Below are 23,696 nucleotides of genomic sequence, written 5' to 3' on the forward strand. Positions count from 1 at the left end.
AGTTTTAAAAGCAGATTATTTCTATTTCTGGGCTGAGGCTGAGACTCGTCTGATGTGTGCGGCTTCTCAGACCACCCGCCCCCCGCCCCGTTCTTCCTTCATGGAGGTCATTTTATTTGCACCAGTAAATGGAGAAGTGAGGGCGCTCTACCCTCCTTTTTTCCACCACCAACTCAGTTTATTACTCCCCTTGTTCTCATCAAGGAGTCAAGTATCCAGCTGGGACTTGAACCTGTGGCCCCAGAGAGTTAGGGCTAATGTGATCCAATGAATAATAATTTTTAAGTAGTCAGGTAGGAATTCTGTTCCATTTAATGCTTAAAACAAAATAAGACCAATTTTTTGTAGTCAACCGGTTTTAAGTATTTCATGGCTAATTTGAGAATGCACATGGGGACGAAAACAAAACCAAAGTAAACAATAGTCTTAATTTTAAAAATTATATTTTAGAGACACATGTCTAAATATTTACAGAGACTGTGGTATATTTAGAATTTGTTTCACAGTAATCAGAAGGAGGATGGAAAGAGATTCAAGACTGGCCATGAGTTCATAATGGTTGAGGTTGAGTGATGGGTACATAGGAGTTCATTATTCTGTTTCATCGACGTTATGGTTGACATTTTCCATTAAGGAATGCAGGGGAAAAAAAGGCAAACACCAACCTAAAATACTCCTCCATTAGATGTGTCTTCAAAAAGGAGTTTTTAAGTGTGTGGTATTCTCTCGTGGAGTCAGTGATTTCTTGTGCACTTTGGGCCAAGATTTCTAAAGCTTCTTTGAAATGTGATTCTGTATTTTCTTAATCTTTTATACAGTTGACCCTTACAATGCACAGCCCCACTCCCACTGCATAGTCAGAAATCTGAATATAACTTATATGGGTGTGTGTCATTTATTTTATGGTCATTTATTTTCAGAAAAGAACCTTAACCACGGCCCTTAATTTACATCCTTCCAACTACAACCCTGCCTCTGTGGGAATAGGGAATATGGGAATTGAAGAGGGACTGGGGAGATCTGTCTTCAGTCTTACGGGGGAAGGTGTTCACCTGCCTATCCCAAGGGAATCCATCTGCTTGGGTTCTCTGCTTATTCACTCAGTTGGGTTCATCAGTTCCCACTCAGATTTATTGGAAGAGGTGGAGCCTTATAATCAGATGTTCATTCAAATGCTTTTTCCCAGAAAGAGAGTGAGCTGCTCAACTTAACAGAACCTCAGCTCTTGCCTCTGTAAATCAAGACCATAATACTCCATATCGATATTACTTAGGGAAAATTTAAATGAGTTGCTATAAATTGTCTAAGAAGGGATTTAGAAAAAAGTACTCATTTAATTTTTCTGTTTACTCCACATGTAACTGTTGACTCTCCAAAAACTGAACTACTAATAGCCACCCGTTGACTAGAAACCTTACCCATAACAAAAGTCGATTAACACATATTTTGTATATCAATGTATTAGAGACTGTGTTCTTCTAATAAAGTAAGCTAGCAAAAAGAAAATGTTATCAAGAAAATCATAAAGAAGAGAAAATATATTTATAGTACTATACATTTACTGACAAATAATCTGCATGTAAGTAGGACCCATGCAGTTCGAACCTGTGTTGTTCAAGGTCAATTCTATTTAGATCTTTATTTCATTTTTTTTTTAATCTACAGACTTTCAAGTATCTTTAAAAGTTACTTATCTTAAAATTTCAGAGACAACACTTAGTTGAAAATGAAATGCTTTTCCATTAACTGGATGATTCACACTACCCTTCAATTGTTATTGAACAAAATTTATTTTTTAAACGTGTATTTAAGGGAAAAAATAGTTGAAACAGAGAAGGAGGCAAACCATAAGAAACTCTTAAATACAGAGAACAAACAGGTTTGGTAGGGGTGGAGGTCATGGGGGGAGGGGAAAATGGGTGATGGGTACTGAGGAGGGCACTTGTTGGGATGAGCACTGGGTGTTGTATGTAAACAGTGAATCCCGGGAATCCACTCCTGAAGCCAAGAGTACACGCATTATATGTTAGCTAGGTTGGCAGTAAATTATGATAGATAGATAGATAGATAGATAGATAGATAGATAGATAGATAAAATATGTGTATTTAATTCAGAACAAATGTTTGAGTTACTGTTTAGGCTAACCATAGAAAAGAGGAATTGAGAAATTCTGAGTCTGTTTTCATCTTGTAGTCTAAAAGATAACTGGATAATGTTAGGAATAAAAATGTTCGTGTTGGGGGACCTGGGTGGCTTAGTTGGTTAAGCATCTGACTTTGGCTCAGGTCATGATCTCTTTCTCTCTGTGAGTTCAAGCCCTGTGTCAGGCTCTGTGCCGATAGCTCAGAGCCTGGAGCCTGCTTCAGATTCTGGGTTTCCCTCTTTGTCTTCCCCTCCCCTGCTCACGTTCTGTCTCTCTCTCTCTCTCTCTCAAAAATAAACATTAAAAATAAAGTTTTAAATAAAGTTTGTGTTTGTTAAAGTACTTTTTACTTTATCAAATCATGTGTTTCACACCAGCCTTTAGCTTATTATGTTAGCCTTTCACAAGACTTTATTGAATCAGTAACCTATTCAGGCAAAGTTACTGTTTTTTAATTTTGAAAACTACTTTCTTTTTTTTTAGCTCCAAAAAGAACAGAAAAACATTATTGGTATCCCCACACAACAAAATAAATTAACAATTGTCTGCATTTTTGCAGCACAGTTCTTTTTCTTCATTGCTTCTAGAATGGTAATTACCAAACCCTAGGCCTATTTCTGCTAACAGTTGTGTAGAGTTGATGACAGGGGTAGAGGGTAGTCGGTTGGGCTGGGCTCTAGCCTGTCCTGAAAGGGGATTGTAGGTATTTTGTTGTGACATTGTGGGTGATGAGAGTCAGGCCAGCAAGACCTTCAGTGGGGCCTCAGCGCAGAGGGTAGACTGATTCTTTCCCCCTGTTGGCACCTCCTACACCTACACAGTTTAGCTGTGGACCCTCTCATGGCAACTCACACAGGGGCCATTTCTTTCTGGCATCAGGGGGCTACTATTTGAATGAATAGCGCCCTCTTGTTGGGATGGGCACAGGGGAAATACTTCGGTCTCTTGTTACAAGATGAAATACATGTGCAGTGCAGATAGGTGATGACATTCCTGAACAAAGAATTAAGAGAGATGGAAATATTGGGTGTGCCACTCCTGCCCATCAGGCCCTGGAAGACAGATGCACAAATGATGACAGAAGCAATGATACTGAGAGAGAGACAGAGGGCACCAACCGGGGAGGGGGCAGGGAGAGAGGGAGACCGAGGATCTGAAGCAAGCCCTGGACTATCAGCACAGAGTCTGGCACAGGGCTTGAATCTGCAAACCGTGAGAACATGACCTGAGCTGACGTGAGATACTTGACCGCATGAGTCTCAGGTGTCCCCCCCTTTGGTTTTCCCTTTTATTAAATTTCTGAGAATGCCTAATGTCTTTGAAAAGAAACTTTTAGTGATTTGCCACATAATCATAAAACGTTAGGGCCATTTCATTTGTTGTACAAAATTGAAAGGAGTCGGATGTCAGTGAACAGGAGACTTAACTTCCTGTTCTTGGGTTCTGTAGGACTAAAGCCCTTCCTGTGATCCTTGGCAAGGTGCACCCTGTCATGGGACTGTAGCAAGGACATTGAGACACAAGGGAACTCATGCTGACACAGGCCCACCCCTTTGATGGGCCCTCTGGAAGCCACAAGTGCCGTGAGCGTGGACTCTCACCGCAAGCTCTGCTTAGACTGCAGCCCTAAACTATGACCTGCCTGTTAGGCAGTGTTTCTCTGAGGCACAGGCTCTGTGCCCAAACTATGAAGCCCTCAGTTTGGGCAGTGATGGCTCCGAGTTAAGCCAGTCGTGGCTCTCAGTGCCATCGCTTCCTCTTTGTTTGCCAGCTTATGTACAACCACATGTCATTAAGGTTACAAAGGTGACCTAGGTAGTAGAATTAAACCTTCTAGTGATGAGTGTCCTTTCCCTGGCCACCTCCACCTCTGACTCCGGGTGGCAGTTATGTGACCATGCCATGTGTGCTGTGGCACCTGACACTGTCCCTCTTGGATACAGCATGGTGTACCGTAATGGCTGCTTTTATCATGAAGGCAGGAACCACGTGTGTTGTCTGTGCAGTGTCCTCAGTGCGTGGAGTAGAATGTAGCCCATAGCAGGTGCTAGGGAAAGAGCTGTTGAGTAAAAACAATGAATGAGAGTAATTTCAAATAAGCTAAAAGGCTCCATTTCCTTTTTCTATCAATATAATTTATTGTCAAGTTGGCTTACATACAGTGTGTATAAATGTACTCTTAGTTTTTGGAGTAGATTCACATGATTTATCACTTACATACTACAACATCCAGTGCTCATCCCAGCAGTGCCCTCTTCAGTGCCCACCACCCATTTTCCCCTCTCCCCCACCTCCCTCAGTTTGTTCTCTGTATTTGTCTCTTGTGGTTTGCCTCCCTCCCTCTCTGTTTGCAACTATTTTCCCCTTCCCTTCCCCCATGGCCTTCTGCTAAGTTTCTCAAGATCCACATGAGTGAAAACATATGATATCTGTCCTTCTCTGCCTGACTTATTTCACTCAGCATAATACCTTCCAGCTCCATCCACGTTGCTGCAAATGCCATGATTTCATCAAAAGACCCCATTTCTTATCATCTGTGCTTTGATACTGGAGGAGCTTGGAGTCTGACAGTCTTCCGCGTGACACTCAAACCTCCTATAGGGTCACTTGGTGCCTGTATGTGAAAATGTGGACTCATCGGCCTACCCCGGACTGCTGAGTCAGGTAGAGCCTCTTAGCCAGGGACCCATGAAGCTACATGCTTAATAATTCTCCCAGGTGATGCCTTTGTACTACTTAGGTTTGAGAACCACTGCTCCAATGGTAGATAAACAGTATAATACATTTTAATGACGTTCTAGGGAAAGGAGATAAAGTACTATGATAGAAATACATACAGGGTAGAATTCCTTTATCCCACATGTACTAGGCAGTGTTCTGGGCACACTAGGCAGTGTGGTGACCAAGGTGGACATGATTTCATGGCACTTAGGGTTGGGGAGACACATTATATAAGTGAATATACAGTTGTGAGTTACGATGAGTATATGAAGGAGGGAATTAAAACCACTGTTATTGACAGATAGCAGCAGACAGCAGATAAGCTTCTCTGAGGAGATGTTTACTCTGAGGCAGGAAAAATGAGAGGAAAATCATCCATGTGCAGCTTTAAGGGTGGGGAGTGGGAGGACAGTCCAGCAGTAAGGAGCCTGTTTTTGAGAGACTCGAGGAAGAAAAGAACTTGGACACATGGAGTGGCTGGAAGGCTGAGGTGAGGGACAGTAGTGAAAAATGACACCAGGATGGATGCAGGGACAGTCAGGCTGGAAGATCTGTGATATTATCCTAAGTCACTACAGAGGAAGTCATTGAAACGTTTTTTTTTTAAATAGTTTATTGTCAAATTGGTTTCCATACAACACCCAGTGCTCTTCCCCACAAGTGCCCTCCTCCATCACCACCACCTCTTTTCCTCCTCCCCCTTTCCCTTCAACCCTCAGTTTTCAGCATTCAGTAGTCTCTCAAGTTTTGCATCCCTCTCTCTCCCCAACTCTCTTTCCCTCTTCCCCTCCCCCTGGTCCTCCATTAGGTTTCTCCTGTTCTCCTATTAGACCTATGAGTGCAAACATATAGTATCTGTCCTTCTCTGCCTGACTTATTTCACTTAGCATGACACCCTCGAGGTCCATCCACTTTGCTACAAATGGCCAGATTTTATTCTTTCTCATTGCCATGTAGTAGCCATTGAAATTTTAAATACAGGCATCATGGCTTTAAAAAGATGAGTCTGGGGGCACCTGGGTGGCTCCGTTGGTTAAGCATCCAACTTCAGCTCAGGTCATGATCTCATGGTTTGTGGGTTTGAGCCTCCCATCAGGCTTTGGGCTGACAGTGCAGAGCCTGGAGCCTGCTTTGGGTTCTGTGTCTCCCTCTCTCTCTGCCCCTCCCCTGCTCATGCTCTTTGTCTTCCTCTCCCTCCTGCCCTCCACCTCCCTCTCAAAAATAGACATTAAAAAAAAAAAAGATGAGCCTGCTGCTATGTGGAGAAGAAATTGGAGGATGAGGGTGGAGGCAGTCCAATAAGGGGATAAATTCAGCCCAAGTGACATGTGACAGTGGCCTGCGCAGACAAGAAGTAAATGGATGAAAGAAGGAAAACAGCCTGGAAAGGGATTAGAAATGGGTGGAGGGCAGTGAAGAGAAGATGTCTGGGTAGCCGGTGGGACATGACCAAGGAGAGTGCACAAGTTCTAAAGATGGTAGTGCGGCAAAGAGGCCCAGGCTTCCATGTTGGGCACTTGAAAGATGAGTGGGGTGTTGCCAAGGTGGCTCGTATGGACAAGAGAAAGGAGAGCGGGGAGGAAGATGGACATTCCTTGAGCTTGATGAGGTTCAAGGACAGAAAACAGTATCTTTCCAAACACAGCATTGATAGCTGTAGATTTATAATAGGTGTTGACTACTGAGGTGAGCCTTAGGTAGGAGATGCATGTAAGTGGTTAGTAATATGAGCTGCAGAGTCAGAGTACTTCAGAGGCTGGCTCCATCACTAACTCTGCCTCTCTGAGCCTCGGTTTCCTCACCTTTAAAGTGATAGTAGTAATAATAGTATGAACCTTTGTAGAGCCTCGTCTATAAAATAAACAAATCAAAATAATTACTGGCTCTTAAGCAATCTCCTTGTTCTAAAGTGCTTTGATTTTCTTGTGTAAGAAGTTACTATCCGAAGAAGACTTAAACATTCCTCATTTATTCAATTTAAGCTAGAATAACCTTGTTTGCTGGTGAAATAATAGCTCAGCAGTAGAAAATCAGCATTTACTTTCTAACCCAGTACCTGGAAGAAGTTAGGTAGGTGGACAATAACAACCCTCGCCTTACTAGGACTGTAGCTGTGCCCCCTGGTCTGATATGGATACGTAGAACTGATGAAAGAAGATAGAGAAGCTGACTTGCTTATAATGGACTAGGATTGTGTTGAGCCTAGAGGCACCTGGGTGGGACAGTCAGTTAAGTGTCCCATCTTCATCTCAGGTCATGATCTCACAGTTTATGGGTTCGAGCCCCGTGCCAGGCTCTGTGCTGACAGCTCAGAGCCTGGAGCCTGCTTCAGATTCTCTGTCACTCTCTTCTCTCTGCCCCAGCCCCCACCCCGAAATCAACTTTCAAACACAGGGCAATCAAAATTAGGTTTATTTAACTCGTGACGAGGAAAAAATGCATACTCATGGGAGTATGAGGAGGAGAAAATAGAGGCTTCATGTAGATTTGGGCTTGTACAAGTGATTCTAATATGGATTTAGGGAAGGAAGGACCAGTTACCTTTGAGGCATCATCAGGAAGCAGGGTCAGTTTGGTGTTTGAGTAATTGTTATGCAGGAGGTGAAAAAATGGAAGGAGGACCACATCACTGTCCATCAAAACAGTTCGTCCCTCTTAGTTGAAATAGTGGGACACTGAGTTATTTTGTGGTGCCTAGGGTCCTCTTTTCTGTCCTTTTTGTTGTTGTTAGGGGGTGAAAGTGAGTGGGGGTAAGGGGGGAAGAGAGAGAGAAAGAAAATCTCAAGCATTCTCCATGTTCCACACAGAACCCAACCAGGGCTTGATCCCACAACCCTGGGATCATGACCTGAGCCAAAATCAAGAGTCAGATGCCCAACCAACTGAGCCACGCAGATACCCCTCTCTTCTCTGTCTTGATGTGATTGTCGATTTTTTCCATCTTCTCTTTTCATCGTCACAGAGTGGTCATGTCTGACAGTTGTTTGCATTCTGCAAAATTACTTGTGCTAAGTCACCCTCAGACTCTACCGGCTGGCCCATCACCCCCTAGGCTCCCTCTCTCCCTCCCCCACCTCCTCCCCCTTTCCCCCTCACCCCTCTTCCCTCTCCCTTTGCCTCTCCTCCTTCTAATGATATCATAGTAAATGCTGATTTTTTTTCCATCCAAAAAATAATCCCACCATTATTTTCAATGCTCTATCCCTGGGGAATGTTAGCAAAAGGAAGGTTTTCAGATCCAGAGAGATCTCATCTTGAATCTCAGTTCAGCCACTTAACACCTATTTGACCTTAGGCACATTAGTTCATCTTTTTGGCCCAGATTTCCTCATCTGTAAAAAATATTGGGAAATGATCATTGCCTTGCAGTGTGTTTTGAAAATTAGAGATAATTTTATTTATTTTATTTTTTATGTCTTTATTCTCAAATTAGTTAATATACAGCTTAGTAGGAGTAGAACCCAGTGATTCATTGAAAATTAGAGATAATTTTCATACAGTGCTTGACACAGAGAGTCCAATCTCAGGAAATATGACCACTATTAAAAAGGCATAAACATTTATCAGACATTAACTTGACTTATGCTTTGAGAAATCTAACAGCAACAAAAACACTTCCTGTTGCATAAATAATTTGATAGTAGAAAGTCACAGAAGATGGGAAGAACCAGGCTTTCTGAATGTGGTGATCTACTATTAAATGTTACATGGTGAAATTTGCTGTAATTACTGTTTTTACACTTATTAAAATGAAAAATAAAATACATAACATAATACTACTCATTGAACTAATTAAAAACACAAGGTAGTGTTAAAGCTCCCAACATTTCATTACCTGATAAAACTTCATTAGATACAGGCAAGGATACCATAGTTAAAAACTAGGCAGAAAAAAAAGGTGACTGATGAAGATTGTAAAGAAAAATGGAAGACCTAAAAAGCCTATTCTCATTGTATGGGTAGAAAAGGTTCTTGTAAAACATTTCCACTGAAGGTTTACTTTTTACACAGGGCAAAGGTTAGGATTTTACAGGAGGAATACAGGTGCCTGGGTGGCTCAGTCATTTAAGTGTCCAAGCCTCGATTTCGGCTCGGGTCATGATCTCACATTTTGTGAAATCGAGCCTACATCAGGCTCTGCACTGACAGCACAGAGCCTGCTTGGGATTCTGTCTCTTCCTTTCTCTCTACCCCTCCCCTGCTCATGTTCTCTTTCTCTCTCTTTCTCAAATAAGTAAATAAACCTTTTTATAAAAATAATTACAGGAGGAAGAAATACTACAGTTATCTCTGAATTGTGATGGTTTTTGTTTTCATCGTTGTGTTTTCTATGTTTTCCCGATTTTCTACAGAAATCATATTCATGATCAGAAAAAATGTTTTGCCAAAACTAGAAACCAGGAAAAAAGACATTTGGTCTTCTAAAAATTCTGTTTTTCTTGAAGTTGCTAGATTTTTTCAGCCATGGTTGCCAAAATCTTGACACCGTGTGTGCGTATGTATGCGTGCATGCTTGTGCACACGTGTCTCATAAAACATCTTTAGGCATGTGCTAGACATTAAATGGCCTTTGAGATTCTAGTTCAGAGTTACCTCAAATATGTGATTCGTGGAAATTGGAATGGCCTGTTATAAACAGTGTGACTGAGATAGCCTAGTCTACTTTATTGTGTCTCCAGTTACGTTATGATTTAAGAAGTCTATTTTAGGAGAAATACCATTGGAAACATCCTACTAATGAAAAAAAGTTGTTACAAATGAGTCACTTTTCATGTGGTCCCTTCTTCTCCTCTCTCCCCGTCCTCGCGTTAGAAATCCGGCCTCCATTTTCGACACACAGACAATACGGTCCAGTGGTTAAGAGCCATGGAGTCCATCGGTCTACCTAAGGTAAGCCTGAACTGGGAAGCTGGAAGAGGTCTTTGCAACCTCCGCATTATGAAAAAGCGTTTGGCATACCGGCATGTGTCAGTGGAGCAGATGGCCTTACTGCCTCAGGCATGACAAATGTGAGGACTAACCAGAAATATGGAAAGGCCTACACCAAGTAATATATGGCAAGAACTGAGAATAAAGTGTGTATACAGATGTAGAGCAGCTAGGTGAAACTATGTATAAATTAAACAAGGTCAGAACAAGCTTTACTGGTAGATAGTTGATTTGACATAGCCACCTCCTTTTTTTGTGTTGCCGTATGGACTTTATATTCTGCAATATCGTACTCTAGATTGTATCTCTCTAAATTATCATGATAAAAGTATTTTTATAAAGTGTTGTTATAAATCATATTATCACTTTAACTGTTAAAAGCTAATGGGTTATAGCTCTGAAATAGCTGTCCCAAATAAAACTCAGCAAATATTCAGAGTTTCTTAAATTGAAAGAGCAGGTGCCCTTAAGCCTGAGAGACAAAAAGACAAGTAGAGGAAATGAGGAAATAATTACATTTGTTAGAAGTTGTCAAGTTATTTCTTGAACTTGTTATTTTGAAATAATTATAGAACCACAGGAAATTGCAAAAATAGTACATCTGTGTGCACCCTTCATTCAGCTTCCCCCAGTGGTGACATCTAGCAACAATAGTAACATAATAAACTGACATTGGTTAACTAGGCTATAGATCTTACTTAATTTTCACCAGTTTTAGATGCATTCAGGTTGTGAGTGTTTTTCTGTGCAGTTTTATCCCATGAATGCATTTGTGTGACCACCACAGTTAAGATACGGACACCTCGGAGGTGTAGGACTTGACATTGCATCCTTTCCGCAGCTCTGCCCGCTCGCAACCACTCATCTGTTCTCCACCTCTATAGTTTCGTCATTTTGAGAAAGTTAAGAAATGAAATCATATGTAGGTAATCTTTTGAGATTGACTTTTTCAGCAAGCATAATGCCCTCGAGATCCATCACGTTTTTGTATGTATCAGTACTTCACTCCTTTCTGTTGATGAGTTGTACAGCCGTTTTAAGAAACGGGTTTAGGAGTGGTCCTGCTTGAAGGCAAGGAGACAGGGTACTGATGTAACACCTGTGTGGTTTTTGTTATTATTAGTTCAGCTTTGAATTCAAAACACCCACTACAACAAAAACAAGAGATTCCTTGATGTAAATTACAAATGCCTATTTTCAATATATTTGTGCTCATACCTGTTTTAGCTAAGCATATCTTATGTCAGAATAGTCAATATTGATTTCTTCTTCAATTTTTAATCAAATTACTTTTCTTCTCCTAAAATGCCCAGGTCATTAAATGCTGTTCCCTTCTGGGCACCAGTTATAATTGAGAATTCATATTTCTAGATTGTCATAGATCTGGGTAGTAAACAGATTAATAAAGAAATTCAAATCGGATTTTTCATATGGGGCAACGTTATTTAAATCAGGATAATTTTGTTAGGTTCATAGATTTGATTTAACAGATTAAAAAAAATTTTTTTATGTCTTTTATTTATTTTTGAGAGACAGAGAGAGACAGTGCAAGCAAGGGAGGGTCAGAGAGAGAGGGAGACACAGGCTCCAGGCTCTGAGCTAGCTGTCAGCACAGAGCCTGACGTGGGGCCCGAACCCACGAACTGTGGATCATGACTTGAGCCGAAGTTGGCCGCTCAACCAACTGAGCCACCCAGCGCCCCTCATAGATTTGATTTAAACCGCTTCAAATTGTGTGTGTTAGGCCAGGTTTTCCTTAATTTTAAATAAATGATTCATTTTAGCAGATTCTATTTTAACACTGATTTTTATGAAGTGATTGATGCATTACATTGCAGGGATGAGAGTCCAATTGTGTACTGCATTGGCGGATGTATTTGACTCCTCTTAATGCTTTCACTTGTGAATATTAAGTGCCTACGCTCTGCTCAGCACCATGCTACATGCTGGGGATACAGTGATGAATAAAATGTTCTGATGAGCTAAATAAATCAGTCCCATCTTGTCAAAAGAAGGTCATTTCATAAACATTTTCTAAAAGAACTGAAACAGTGTTTATACACATATGTATTTCTGTATAGAAAGATAGAAAGAAATAAAAAAGGTTGTTTAAAGGAAAGGAAGTGGGAGTTACAATGATCTTCTGTTTCCATAGTAGAACTTTGAACCTGGTCATGTTCTTCCAAACTGGACACCCTCTTCTGGCTGACGCTTGAAAAGCAAATGTGCTAAAGGAAAGTTGGGAAGACCTTTGAACTTTTTTAGGCTGCAGACATTGCTTGAAGCCCTTAGTGGCTATACATTTGTGACTAAGGAAACTTTGCTTGTTTAATTTCTCAGCATTTTTTCAATGTCTCCTAGTAAACTGCTCTTGAGTATCAAGTACTAACTACCATATGATACGTGATTTAATTTTAGTTTTTATGTCAGCTTTTCTAAAATATTTACTGAAAGCCAACATTGCTAGTATGCTTATCTTAATCTTAGAAGCTTCAAGCCTAATTATTTATTTTTTGGTGCTTACGAACAGAGACGTTTGGTGCCCTATTGTGAAATCTGTTTCTTATCAAGCTTTTCATTTCAAGCTTAAAAGTAGTGTAAAGATGTATTAAAAGCCTCAGTGTTCAAACTTCCCGATTAAGTACTTCCATATTTAGGTGTTTATCCAAAAGAAGTTGTCAGGTGTGCAGCAAATGCAGGGACGTTCATTGCAGTGACTTCTAATAAGGATCCATCAAGGACCAAAAAGAAGTTCAGCCATGGAGAACTGGCTAAATTATTGTTAAGAAAGATGAAAGAATCATAAATATCCATTAAGAGGAATGTTCTTATAAAATGGATGGAAAATAGTCAAGCTGTACTGAGTGTGTCAAATAGGCTAATAGTATTACAGCTTTGTTTTCACATACATACATAAACATAAGAAATCAGACAAACATACTAAAGACACGCACTGAAGAATATATACCAAAATGCTAATAGTAACAATCTGGAAAGTGGGATTATAGGTAATGTTTCTTTCATACTTTATAATAGTCTCCAGATTCTGTCTGGGAAAATGTATTCCTTCAGGCAGAAAAAAATACCAGGGCGCATGGTGTGTGTGCATACATATTTACACAACTGTGCAACTAGGTTTTTAGCGTTATAATAAAATGCTGTAAGATGGACACCTTCTTAAGCTAGGGTACCTCTGGCCCTTCATCCGAATGACCCTGCTACAGAGAGCAGAGGCTGAATGGGCCCATTCCTCGTGGGATGAAGCTGCCTACCTAGCCCTTTGGGCCCAGCCTTCTTGCAGTAGCTGCCTGAGAACCCCTCACTCCCCTGAGACCGCTAGGGGGCGTGCTTTTGGATGGGGGACCAGATAGAGCACTGGGTCTTCCTGCAGAGGGAGAAGCAGCAACAATTGAAAGGTTCCTCTACATTTACGTAAATACAGTAAAGCAAGAACAGTAGCATCATTTGAGGGGCTTAAAATAACTGAAAAGCAAAACATAATGAACACATTGTTTATTTTCCAGATATTTTATCCAGAAACAACAGATGTTTATGACCGGAAAAACATACCAAGAATGATCTATTGTATTCACGCGTTGAGGTGAGGAAAAAATACAACTAAAAGTCTAGGAAGTAGATTTAAATGGAACTGGGGTTTCTATTTTAGATGAGGGATCTTAAACTACTTAAATAATCTGAAGAATTGTTTATTGGACTGAATTGATGTGAGTTTGGCACAAAGAATTGATTTTATTTTTTTTTAAGCTTGTTTATTTTGAGAAAGAGAGGAGGGGTGGGAGCCAGAGATAGAGGAGACAGAATCCCAAGGAGACTCCCCACTCTACAGAGCCCAGTGCAAAGCACAACCTCACAAACTGTGAGATTATGACCTGAGCCGAAACCAAGATTTAGACGCTTAACTGACTGAGCCACACAGTTGCCCCGGCACAAAATATTTTAAATTAGCACAGAAATATAGTCCTTGAACTTGAAAAACACTTTTTCTGATTTTTTTAAGTCTAACTCAAAATAGAAAACCAGAAAATGAATTAAAGACCTATAAGTATACTGAGAAAATTTAAGTTGAAACTTCTAGGGAGTCTCATAATATGTTACCACATTCTTGAGTTACGGTCAAGTTTACAGATTAGTCAAAATACTTCAAGTGAGCAGCTTTAATGGTCATTACAATTGTGATACTCTTAAATTATCATTTTCCTTCAATTCTTACCATAGACTAATAAAGTCCTGTGTAAAGATAGTTTCTTTTGACATTTGCTCAATAGAATTTGCCTTAGAAGGATGAAGAAGCAGCCTAGGAGTTGATTCAAATTCATCAAATCAAGATACATTCATTATTTTAAAGCAATTGTTTAACTTATGTTTGAAATTGATTAAATTCTGCTAGCTCACAGATCATTTTTTGTCGTATTGGCCTGGAAGAAATGTTATTTTTAGATGGTGACAAAGATGATTCTAAAACCCAGTTTGTGGCCGTTGTCTTGCCTGCACACAGGTAATGGCTGGAAGACTTCATGTCTCATTAAATTTTAAATTTCTTTTAGAACATCTGCCTTGTGTTTATATCACTAGAAGTCATTTTCCTGGCAGAGTCTTCTGCATAGAGGTTTATATTAACTTCTTCCTGGCTCTTTTCCTCTCCAAAGGAAAAGGTTTCTACAATAAGTCATTGCACTGCTGACCTACTAGAAAAGAATTTTGATTATGTCATATAACTTGACTTTCCCCCTGAGCAGCACTTCTGAGATTTCTTTGGAAGATGACAGCTGCTAGAAATATAGACCAAATGTAGGTGCCTTTTCTGTGATTTCTTTTTATTCTGATAATTGAGACTCCGGGGCGGAAAAAACAATTCTGTGCGTGCCTCTGCATACGTGCCTTGTAGATCATTATGCCAGCCATGTTTCCAAAGGCTTTTTTGTGTGCAGAAGTGCTTATTTTGAGGAATATTTTCAAATGTGCTGCCCAACATTCCTTGTCAAATATTTTTCAGAGCTTAGAATGATCACGTAACACTATGGTCATTGCTGTTTTTGTGACCTACTAAACTAGCTACCTTTAGTTACTGTCAGTATCATATCCATGCATCAGCTAATCTCCAAATCTGTGGCATGCTCTTGGGAGTATTCTGGACAAATTTAAATTGATTTCCTGAGGTGGACACCTGGGGTGTTAATGTGAAGCAGCTTATGAAGAAATGGTGTGCTAAGTTCCTTCCTAGTGATGTCACTCTTGTTCCACAGAACCGCACTGAGACTGACAGATGTGTTTGTGGTAGTTTTAACAATGGCTTCAAAGGCTTGGTCATTAAGGAAAAGACAACTTCTTATTCTTGCCATTTGAATGCAAATGTCGGTGTGATACTTTCTAGGATTCTGTTTCTCAGCCAGGCAGTTACTTCTCAAGGAAGTCTCCATTGCTGTTACTCATTCTGGAGCCGATCACTACTGAGCCTGTCAATCACCAGATCCGACCCTAAATATGATCTTTAATGTTTACCCAATAAACACCATTCCCTGGAAAAATGTCCTTCACTTTTCTCTGTCCTAAACTTACTATATGGCTGCTTCTTGGCATATAGCCAAAGTTTTTTCTTTTCTTATTCTAGTTTTTAATCTACAGGTTTTTTTTGAACACTCAACCAACTGAGCCACCCAGACGCCCCTATAGTTTTTTCTATCAAAACATTTTCTCTCAAAAAAAAAAACAAAAACATTTTCTCTCATTGGTTTAGGATAGTCACTCAAATGAGGCCAATGTTCTGCTCTGTGGGGCAAGATGCATTTGAAAGCCGGGGAGCAGAGTCCTTGAATTCAAGTGCGATGGATTTGCTCTCACTGGATGATTGGAAGTGCTGCTGAAAATGAACAAATATACATCCAGCCTTTAGATCCTGGCTGGGGACACAGCAATATTGCTAGTGTACAGAGCTGTCCTTACTGGACAGGAAATTAGGCAGGTCAGAGGTTCTGCATATAGATCAGGAACCAGGTGGAAAGATCCTCCAAGAACCCAGGCACGATCCTACCGCTAACTTAGCCCTTGGGCCTGGTGTGATCCCCAAAGTTCGCTCTCAGCCCTGCAGACTTGTCTTTTGTTCCCTGTCTTCTGGATCTGGGCTTCAACTTGATGAAGATCCTCTGGGGTTTTGCCTTTACTTCCTGTTTGTGTCTGCTTTTCACTTGTCCTGCCCGGACCTCTCCTTTTTACTCGTATTTCTGACCTGGGTCTTGCTGGCTGCCACTCATTGCTTTCTTTGTCTGCTTGGTGTTGTCAAGCTGACAACAGTGAATGACACCACAGCAGCCTCCGAGGAAATCCTCACCTCCGTGATAAGTGACCTCGTTTTTTCCCCCCAAAGAAATGTCTGTTATCTTTTTTCTTATTTAAAATAGAAAATTTAAATTCTCATCATGGGAAAAATTGGGACACTCAGAAAAAATATCAAAGGAAAACTAACTCTGAGTACTCATTATCAGGGCATCTGGGTGAATCAGTTGGTTGAGTATCTGACTCTTGATTTCAGCTCAGGTCATGATCTCACGGTTTGTGGGTGTGAGCCCCATGTCGGGCTCTGTGCCAACAAGGTGGAGCCTGCTTAAGATTCTCTCTCCCTTTCTCTCTGCTCCTCCCCACTCATTCCATCTCTCAAATACATAAGCTTAAAAAAAATACCCATTATCACAACACCAAGTAAAAAACACGGTGACTCTTTTGGTATATTTGCACTTAAAATGTGTATATGGCATATTTTCCTTTTGTGGCTTCACTTGGAACATATGAAAGTCTCCAGTGAAAGTGAAAAGAAACCAATTTAAGAAGTGAGAGCCTTGCTAACAAGTTACTGCTAATGATTTTTTTTTAACTGTCTGGGCTTTTATGGAGAAGAACACATTTTACATGTTGTTTATTGCTCAATTTATTAAACAACTGCTCAATGTGTAAACACTGATTATAAAATTGAATTACTTTAAAAATTTGACTAGAACTGATTTTTGGAACACTTCAAGTACCTTGAAGTGCAGATGAAATACCCAGATACATTATTATAGACTTAGCTGACTTAAACCTATTCTGAAAGATGTACACTGTAAGTTTCCTTGGTGTGATTATTCATACATTAGTTTTGACTCATCCTAGGGCTGTTACACGTTGATCCTAGCCTGAATTGACATAATCTTAAAGGTGCCAGAAACAAAAGAACACCTTCAGACGTGCCCAGGTTACACGTGGTTTCTGATCCATCTGTTGTCAGGCAGTACATGCTACTAGTTGGCTTCTTCCCACAAGATGAGTCAGATCCAGGCGTCAGGATAAACTTGACTGGTGAAATCAGTCTGACCTTGTAAAATTTTCAGTATATAGCTAAAAAATTTTTTTTATTTTCAAGTAGGTTTTTCATTCTGGTCCCTGCGGCTAGCCCATCCTGCGTTACCCAGAAATGATTTACCACCTAAGTCTCACTTGGCCAGGGCTACGTAACCCATTGTCCTGTCATAATGATGCATTGGCCAGATCTGTTAACATTATTAGAAGCTTATGTATGCCTTTGAAATATTTTCTTGAAATTAGCTGGGCCATTCTAGAGGTTTCTCACCCACAAGATGAAGGATTGACTCTACCTAATGTTCTTTGGGCCATTTGGCTGGTTTATCATCTCAGATCATGTTTCTGGATCTTCTCCCTGCTTAATGTTTGTGTGAATGTCACTGTCAGGCCCTCTTTTCACCTGTTTGTCACAAACTGTGTTCTTCGGTCCTTTCTTATCTTGGGTCACTTCCTTGATTTTCTACCACACTCTGGCTTAGAGTTCTTGGTTTCTATTCTTGTGGTCCAAGTATAATGTATATACTATAAAAACAAGTACAGATCTATACCCTGTAGACAGATGTAGAAAAAAACATGACACCTGTATTTTAATAACATTTTCCATGTTGCTAAAATCAGTGTACATAATTATGCATCTTACTTTATCAATTTGAATTGTAATTTGCTTTGTACCATTTTTTTTTGATGATTGTTTTGAGCTCCTGGCCTTTCACACACTTAATCAGGGTTAGTATCTAATTTTTTTTAAGCTTATTTATTTATTTTGAGAGTGAGAATGCAAGTGGGGAAGGAGCCGAGAGAGAAAGGGAATCCCACGCAGGCTCCACACTGTCAGCACAGAGCCCAAGGTAGGGCTCAAACCCACAAACCATGAGATCATTACCTGAGCTGAAGACAGGTGCTTAACTAACTGAGCTACCCAGGCGCCCCTGTATGTTCTGTTTTGATGAATCAAATTGATTCGCTTTGGTCAGTGGACACCCTTTGGGGCCAGCCCCCTATCCTTGTAGCCCTGCCCCTGACATTGTTGGAAATCTCCTTGCTTACAACAGGCTCTGCCGGTGCTATCATGATTATTTCTGTGTTAAGACATGAAATCAACTACCCTCCAAGAAATCCTTTGCAAGTCATGTGTTCACAATGAGTTTTCTCGTTTGATAGATTAGGGTTCTGGATTCTGCTTTTCTTACTGCATAAAGGTTCCTGGGCCAGTAAGACCCTGACAGCAAGAAGCTGAAGAAAGACCAGTCCGCCTCCCCACTGTGTCATGGTTGACACTCTTGCAGCGATGATGTCATGGCTGCCCCAGCGGTCATGTTTTCCAATGCAGTGATGAGGCCGAAGGAGCACACAGCTGTGAGAATGTCTGCAGTGGCCCCCCTTCTGATGAAGCAGGTGTCCCAAGTGCCCGGACCACTTGGAGAAGTAGGGCTGCTGCACCCCAGCACTTCGACAGCCTGGTGGCTGCCTTGCTGACCAGGTTGATTTTGTGTCTGGGCCTCAGGCATTCGTGTAGAACTCTGCTTACCTTTAAAAAAATCCAATCAATGGCTTATACCAGACCGATTGCATGTCTGATAGAGAACATGCTTGCGTTTATCAATAGGCTTCCTAGAAATTGTTCCTCAACCCAAAGGGTAGGCTCTAATTCTGTATTGTCAGGAGGGATATGTGGAGAGGGAAGTAAGTGGGGTTAAGATGAGGAAGATGGTCACACCTCACGTAGTTTCACATCACTTCTGGTTCAAAATTCTGCCCCCACACTCTCCTCTTCCTGTCCTGAATTAGTGTCATGGGTCTGCCTTTTTGTTCTACTAAACACTAAGCCCTTTGAGGCTGTGAATCATGCCCTCACTTGACACAGTACATAAACACCACAGATCCCAAATTTAAGCCTCTGAGGTTCATATTTTTAACTTTTTAGTTGGGTTAACTGAACTAATTTCTCTCTGGTAAGGCTACCTCAGGATCCTTTTTATTTTTAACTGAATATTAGAACACTGGATTTTGACATGATACTGGCAGTGATGTTTGTGACAAAGTTGGGAAAATAATTTGGTTCTATAGTAAAAACTATTTCAAACATGGAGCCAGTGAGGGAAAAGTAGTAAAAGGTTCTTAGTGTTGAAAATTGGGAAACTGATGTGATGAGTTATGTCATTTATTATTAAGTTGCTAATTATTCATTGTTTATTTATTTTATTAAACAATTTTTTTAACATTCACTTTTGAGAGACAGAGAGAGACAGAGCATGAGTAGGAGAGGGGCAGAGAGAGAAGGAAACACAGAATCCGAAGCAGGCTTGAGATCTGAGCTGTCAGCAAAGAGCCTGACATGGGGCTCGAACTCACAAACTGTGAGATCCTGACCTGAGCCGAAGTCTGATGCTTAATCGATGGAGCCACCCAGGCACCCCATTCATTGTTTATTAATAAAGGACACATGTATTTAGTAAAGATTGTAGTCATAATAAAAAAAAAAATTTGGGGCCTGGCACTATTAAGTTTTTTTTTTTTTTAACGTTTATTCATTTTTGAAAGACAGAGACTGAGTGTGAGCAGGGGAGGGGCAGAGCGAGAGGGAGACAGAATCTGAAGCAGGCTCCAGGCTCTGAGCTGTCAGCACAGGGCCCAACACAGGGCTTGAACTCACAAACGTGACCTGAGCTGAAATTGGACTCTTAACTGATGCCTAGTACTATTCAAAGTATTTTTTACAGGTGCAATCTCACTTAATCCTCACAGCACACCTGTGTGGTACAGGCTGTTAATAATCCCATTTTATAACCAAGGCATTTGAGGCCCAGAGAGCCTGAAGTCACACAACTAGACTATGGCAGGCTGTGTGACACCAGATCCTGGGCTGTTACTGGCACAGTCATAACAGAATGGAGTCACGCATTTCCATACTCCTAAGAAAATTCTGATAACAGCATCCAACTTGAATGTAAGCACAGGCTTCTAAGCTGTTAATTTGAGGAAGTCTTAAAATGAGAAATCAAGGAACCTCACGACTAGACAACCCTTGAGAAGTTATTTTAGTCCATATGCTTCATTTCACAGATGAGGGGGCTGAAAGCATGGGGTAGGTGACTTGCTCAGAGTCACACATCCAGATGGTGCCAGTCCTGTGTGGCCAAGATCCGGGTCCTGTGATTCCAGTCCCGTGGTCTCTTCCTGGTCAGCCTGAGACTTTGACTTACAGTCATTCATCTCATATCCTACAGCATAAAGCGAGCTGCATACGATTTGATCCAGAAAAGCTGAAATAAATTCAGTCCCTGTGGGACTTGTTAATGTGTATATTGAAAGGAAAAGTCCTGATAAAAAATATTTTTTACTTTATTGCTTCCTGTACTTGAACTGATATTATATTAGCACAAATGGGAGCACACAGGCCAGCAAGGCTTTCGCTACCTTGGGGCAGCCTCTCTGAAACTTGCCTCTCTCAGCAACACGAGTATGCTTTCCCTTTGGTCCAATAAGAGACTCCCTGTTTGACACCACGTGCTTTCCTATCTGCGGGAAGCAAAGCTGTGGTGACATTAATTCCATGGCTTCCTTTGGAACTCTCTTAGCCCTTCATGTTGACTGTTAGGCATGAAAGGTGTTTAAAAAGTTGTGTTGAAGACCTCCAAGAAACTGGTGGTGGTTGTTTTTGTATATTGGACAGGCAGGGTTTTTTTTATTATTATTTCAAGATCAAGACTCTGTATTTCCTGTAAGCTTCAGGTAATGAATGGTCTCATTTGAATTTAAATGCTTGGGAAGGAGAGGGCTGCTCTTGCCAGTTGATTTCAGTATGGGAATAGTAGATACTGTACAGAGGAAACTGCCCTTTTTGAGTAATCCGCATGAAAGTGCCTCCCACGCAGAAATTCTTTACTAACCTCCCATACCGTGAAAAGTAGTGTTTTTTAAAGAGCTAAAAATTTAAAGTTCAACATTAGAAGCAATAACTGTTGAAAATTGGAGCCACGTAAAAAAGATGCATTAACATTTAAACATTGTTGGTGAATGTATGTACTATATGCAAATGAGATTTCTAACTGATCTGTACTAATTTGAGAAAATCTCTTATTTGAAGTAACTTCAAAAGCGAAGATTCTTCAATCCAGAAGGTAACATCTCAGCACCACCTTGTGGTAACTTTTAGTTAAACAAGGATGTTTGCTTATTGTGAGATTGATACTCAGTACTCCAGCGTACACTGGAGAAATAGAAAGTATTGTTGAAAAGAATCACCTAATTTTTTTTCTTCAGTCCCACAGGGAAAAATTAGCACTTTTGTTTAGTATAGTAGTTATAGTTCCTATTAGCAACAAACCTGTATTTTGTGGAAGCCTCAACACCTTTATTTTTGGAAGAGCATGGTAGAGAAAACATTTTTTATGAGGCAGATACTCCATACATAGTGATTAAACAAATGGATAAACAAACGAAGTAATGTGAAAACGATTCTGTCAAGGTCACTGATTGAGCACAACTTTTCTAGTCCCTTTCCAAAACTGGCCTCAAATTACTAAAGTAGTAATAAGATAGAATGCCATCCACGGAGCAGACAGACAGGACTGGAGTGACTGAGAAGACAGCAGAACCCAGAACAAGAGTCACAGGATGCAGCAGAGCCGGGAGCTGCCCTGGGGCTTTCCCCAAGGAAACAGGAAAAAGAGAGTCCCAAGACCAGGACTGTTTAATGTGGACCCATGGACTCTCTTGATCCTTCTGGGCAGCAGCAAGTGCAGATGCTGATGGCAGTGTGGCACAGCAGTCCCCAGGAGGGCGAATGGCCCCAGGAAAGCACAGGGAGCCCTGATGTAAGAAGGAAGGACATGGGGCACCCTCGTGATGTCTGCCTAAGGCTGGCTCCTGTCAGGGGAACCTGTGGTCAACAATGGCAAACGGTGAGTCTCCAGCCCCTAGCGGAGCCCCAAATCAGGAAGTGCCAGACCTTTGAGGGAAACCAGCTCTCTGAAAGTGGCATTGGATTCAATAAGAAGCAACATCCAAGGAGCCAATGAAAATATTAAACTATGTGCTATTGATAATTCATTCAACTTATCTGCTTAACATGTACTTACTGAACACTTACGCTCACCTGGAATAAAAACAATGATAAAATTAAGACACAGGAAAATTGGATACAGGTGAAATTAGAAAAACTAATAAAATGTATAGTTACCTAAACTTTTGCTGTGTAACATGAAAATGAAAGCGTGGATCTAAAGTTCTAGATGATCCACGTGTTGGGATGAGCACTGGGTGTTATATCTAAGTGATGACTCATGGGAGTCTACCCCCCAAAACCAAGAGCACACTGTGCACACTGTATGTTAGCCAACTTGACAATAAATTTTGTTTTAAAAAAATAAAATTCTAGGTGATCACAACATTCATATGTGGGGAAATAGAAATGCAAATATATCAAGGATAATAGATATTTGTTAGCTTAGGATTTGATGAAGAATGTTGACTCTGAAGTATATGAAAACTTTAGCAGAATATTCATACAAAGACTATGCATTAAAAAAACAACAACTTATCAGGGGTGCCTGACTGGCTCACTCAGTGAATCATGCAACTCTTGATCTTCGAGTTGTGAGTTCTAGCCCTACGTTGGGTGTGGAGATTAAAGATAAAATCTTAAAAAAAAAAAAAAAAAGAACCCAGAACATTAAACAGTTAATTATAGATATAAAATTGGTTCTTAGAAAACCATTTATGGGTGTCTCCTACTTAAATTTTACTGTCACATTTTCAAAGTTTCTCCTACTAAATTATTTTTATAGTTTTGTTGTGAATTAGCTCATGTATATTTTAAAACTTAGTTGTAAAAAGAGAAGAGGAAAATGCAAATTAGATGCTAACTGAAGAGATACAATGATTTTTTTTTATCATTTCTTAATGTATGGCTTGATTTTATCTTCCTAGAATTCTTTTGCAGCTTTACCATACCTATCTGTTTAGTTCTGTTTAATTTTGTAGTACCTGTCTCTACAGAAGAACAATTGAAGACTTTGACATTTCATTTGTTCTGTATGATATGGTCTTCCTTTTAACAGGAATATTTGTCCCATGTAATAATGAGTTGAGAAGTGGTTCATAAAATAATACGGTTTTGAAAATGTCAGCAGACTCATTTTAATTCTAATGACTTGTTTGGTAATAAAGTCCTTAGAGGCTGTGTAAATAGTTTTTTACCCCTGATAATCTCCAAAGACCTAGAATTTAAGGAATGTATCCTGTCTTTCTAGCTTTGAATTCTGAATACACAATTCCTGTTTTACTTTGAAGAATGTTGAAAGTCTAATATGTTTCCCACCTGTGGATACGAATATCATATTGGAAGTTAGTAGTAAAATTACAATTGCCGTGTTTAAAATGTCATTTGTTCTTTGTTCTTTGGTACTGGTTTTGAGGGAAGGGGGAACCAAAGAATGGTAAACTTCCTCCCCCAACAAATACTTAAAATTCAAAATTTCATTAGTGGGCATTCCTGGAAGAGAGGGACATGGAACAGTATGTGTTTGAAAAACTGTTGACCCTCACCAA

The 23,696-nt window shown here is 40.3% G+C and overlaps 1 protein-coding gene across 1 annotated transcript in view; it reads left to right on the forward strand.

Moving 5' to 3' along the window:
* IQGAP2 (IQ motif containing GTPase activating protein 2) overlaps positions 1 to 23,696 on the forward strand; it is a 278,242-nt gene that overhangs the window by 137,553 nt on the left and 116,993 nt on the right. The window contains exons 4-5 of the mRNA XM_029942461.1: positions 9,678 to 9,755; positions 13,319 to 13,395. Of these exons, the coding sequence (XP_029798321.1) occupies positions 9,678 to 9,755; positions 13,319 to 13,395 (155 nt within the window). The remainder of the gene's footprint in view (positions 1 to 9,677; positions 9,756 to 13,318; positions 13,396 to 23,696) is intronic.

This window comes from Suricata suricatta, chromosome 6 (genome assembly GCF_006229205.1).
Source record: "Suricata suricatta isolate VVHF042 chromosome 6, meerkat_22Aug2017_6uvM2_HiC, whole genome shotgun sequence".
Classification (NCBI taxonomy): Eukaryota; Metazoa; Chordata; class Mammalia; order Carnivora; family Herpestidae; genus Suricata; species Suricata suricatta.